At 41.9% G+C, this 3408-nt stretch overlaps 1 protein-coding gene across 1 annotated transcript; it reads left to right on the top strand.

Moving 5' to 3' along the window:
• Positions 1-880: 880 nt before the first annotated feature.
• LOC108624702 (glycine, alanine and asparagine-rich protein) lies at positions 881-3401 on the top strand (the record flags this gene model as incomplete). Its single annotated transcript, XM_018024177.2, has 2 exons — positions 881-1351; positions 2778-3401. Coding segments are annotated over exons 1-2 (735 nt in total), but the record flags the coding sequence as incomplete, so codon positions are not given.
• Positions 3402-3408: the final 7 nt, after the last annotated feature.

Raw genomic sequence — 3408 nt, 5'->3', positions numbered from 1 at the left:
TACAATTTCACATTTGCATTAGAATAAGAATAGATTGAAACGATCGATGACTATTTCTTGATAACACTTTATAGATGACTGATTGATATTTGCTTGAGACTGTTGCGATCATCCGGAACGAACTCGATGCAGGAAATCCGAGGTGATAAACTAAGAGACTATCTCATCGCGCTCATCTCCCCGTTACGAAACTGAAAGTCCTCCACTTCCTGCGAGGAAGTGTTGTCCTCGAACAGAGAAAGGGAACCACCGAAATGACTTTGACCCGAATCATTCACTTTTTCGCGACTTTCTTTTTTTTTGTCTATCCGATTATCAAATCACAAATTCCGACACATTCTACTTTCAATAACGACTAAACTAATCATTTAATAAATAAGAATTAAATATTTGACAAGTTATTTTCGAATTGAAATAAATGTAAGTGGATTAAGTTATTGACTGAGTTGAAAAGAATTCGGGTTGCAGTGGCTGAGCACGTTGACTTTAATGCGTGCTATTAGCACCTTAAATACTGTGCAATAATTCATACTTTCTCATTCCACAGCAGATTCAAAGAAATCCCACTTGTCCCATTGAAAACCGTCGATTCTTCCATTGAAACCATCCTCCTCTTCCTCCTCCATGCTTCTTTTTACAATCTAAGTGAAAATGGATTTTCAGTTTTATCTTCCTATTAACTGAGATTGATAAAAATTCGTTTTACGTAAATGTTTAGAAAATGTTCACCTGTAAACGGATGATGCTTCCTGAACGCTTAGATGAAAGTTCGTTTGACCATACGTGTGTGATTTATGGACGGACATAATACGGAGATCCCATGGTGTTTTCTCTTGATTGAAATCACTAATTACTTTCTTCCTGCAAGGGTTAATGTAATATGTTCATAACTCCAGGATTGAAAAGCAGCCCCTAGAAGAATTGTAATAACTGTAAGATACCATAGCGTCACCCGTTACGTAAAACACAGGAATTACTGAGGCAATGCCTTCCCGACAGAAGGTATTAGATGAATTTAGAAAGCGGTTGTTCTCGATCAAAAATTGAAGGTACCTATCGATGAGGACAATGAGCATACTCGAAGGGTTCAGAGTTCAGGGACGATGGGAGGTTGAAACTTGGGGGTGTCCGGCGAGTCAAGTTCGTGAGGAAAAAGAAATAGGAACGAGACCGTTCTCGGTGACAGTGGCGAAGAGAAAGAGAGAAAGAGATTCGCCGGTGGGTCTCATCAGCATAGGTGATGGGTCGAGATGCGAGTGGGGCCAGGGCCGGTATAAAAGGGGCACCGTGGCATCTGCGGAGCATCAGTCCTCAAATCCAAGGAACAGCAGCAACCATGAGGGCATTCATGGTGAGTCGAATATTCCTTTCTCTCTCGTTCTTTCTTATCGTCCTCTTCCCATCGTCTGGTGCTGGCTCATGTGCGTCGCTCGTCTCTTCGTTGGATCCGTTCCGATTTATATAATAGAAAATTTCTGAAATTTCATTCATCGGTTACTGTGTTTATCTCGCGAGTTCCTATTCTTGTGCGGTCTTCATTCTCTTCATTTTTTTTTTTTTTGTTTTAAGAAGTTCTCGGTGTGATTGTAGTTTCGATGTCAATGAAAACTGTCGACGGGTAGACAAATGCTAAGTTAAAATTATCTCGGTGTGAAAGTACATGCGTAGTACGTGAGACAGTAGAGATGAGACAGGAAAGGAGGATGTCTGTGGGGAACATAGAAAGGGAACGGGAGAAAGTAGATGCCAGTGGGGATGATGACCGGCACAGATGCAATTCAATGTTCGACGCGTCTGATTATCGCGATGACAAACGATTATGAAAGTCACCAGCGATTACTTTCCAATTTCGTGTAATCCCACTTCCTGCATTACGTTTTTGTTTTTCGTTACTATTCCATGTCTGTGCGTACAGATTCTGTCGTCTGACAATTTTCAATTTGCTATCCAATCCTCTTCTTCAATTTTTATTTCTTCTTCAATGCTGTTCTATATCTCTTCATCCAGATTTTATACTATTTGACAATTTTATTTAAATTTATCCTTGCCAACGATTACTTTTCAATCCTCTTCTTCATTTTTGTACTTCTTCTTCACTGCTGTTCCATATCTCTTCATCCAGATTTTATATTGTTTGACAATTTTTAATTAAACCTATCGTTGCCAACGATTACTTTTCAATCCTTTTCTTCATTTTTGTATTTCTTCTTCACTGCTGTTCTATATCTCTTCCTCCAGATTTTATATTTTCTGACAATCTTCAATTAAATCTATTGTTACTAGTGATTACTTTCTAGTCTGATTTAATCAAATTGTGTTCTTTACTTTTACATATCTTCTTGACTACTCTTTCACGCCTGAGCATTCACATTTTGTATCTTCAGACAATTTCTAATTAGAATTATTGTTCCCAGTAATCACTTTCCCATCTCATCTAATTAAATCTTCTCTATATTNTAGTCTGTGCATCCAAATTCTATGGTTTCTGACAATTTTTTATTCAGTCTTCTTCTTCTTCTTGCCAGTGATTTACCTGTGGATCCAGCTTCTATAAATTCTGACAATTTTTAATTACATTTATCCTTAATAGTAATTACTTTCCAATGCTTCTCTTAATTTTTGAATTTCTTCTTCATTATTAATTATACAATATCTCTTCTTTCTAAATTATTTCCACTCAACACTATTCCGTTTTCTTATTCTTCTAATTCCCAAATTCTATCTATATACTTCCATTCTCTAAACAGTTCTTACATTCCCTATATATCAATTTTTAGATCGTGGTGCTCGCCGCTTCGGCGATGGCGCGACCAGAGGCCGGCTACTCGTACTCTCAGCCAAGCTCCAGCTATGGTGCACCCGGAGGTGGTGGCGGCACCGGAATCGGTGGCGGCCTAGGCGGTGGCGGCGGTCTCGGAGGTGGCTTCGGCGGTGGCATCGGAGGTGGTTTCGGCGGTGGCGGCGGCGGTGGCTTCGGAGGTGGTTTCGGCGGTGGCGCTGGAGGCGGTTTCGGCGGTGGTGCCGGAGGCGGTTTCGGCGGCGGCGGCGGCGGTGGCTTCGGAGGCGGCTTCGGCGGCGGATCTCTGATCCAGAAACATATCTACGTCCACGTACCGCCACCAGAAGCCCCTGAAGACAGACCGGCGAGACCCATCGCGCCTGTAGCGCCCGCGCAGAAACATTACAAGATCATCTTCATCAAGGCGCCCACTCCCCCGACCCCGACTGCTCCGGCTATCCCTGCTCTTCCTCAACAGGATGAACAGAAGACGTTGATCTACGTTTTGGTTAAGAAACCAGAAGAAGCGCCCGAGATCACTTTGCCCACTGTCACGCCCACGCAGCCCAGCAAACCGGAAGTTTACTTCATCAAATACAAGACCCAGGTAAGAGCTCTTTATACATATA

This window comes from Ceratina calcarata, unplaced genomic scaffold (assembly GCF_001652005.2).
Source record: "Ceratina calcarata isolate Rehan_Ccalc_2016 unplaced genomic scaffold, ASM165200v1 scaffold3239, whole genome shotgun sequence".
NCBI classification, from domain to species: domain Eukaryota; kingdom Metazoa; phylum Arthropoda; class Insecta; order Hymenoptera; family Apidae; genus Ceratina; species Ceratina calcarata.
The sequence above is the reverse complement of the archived record's forward strand: the minus strand, read 5'-3'. Positions and strand labels throughout refer to the sequence as shown.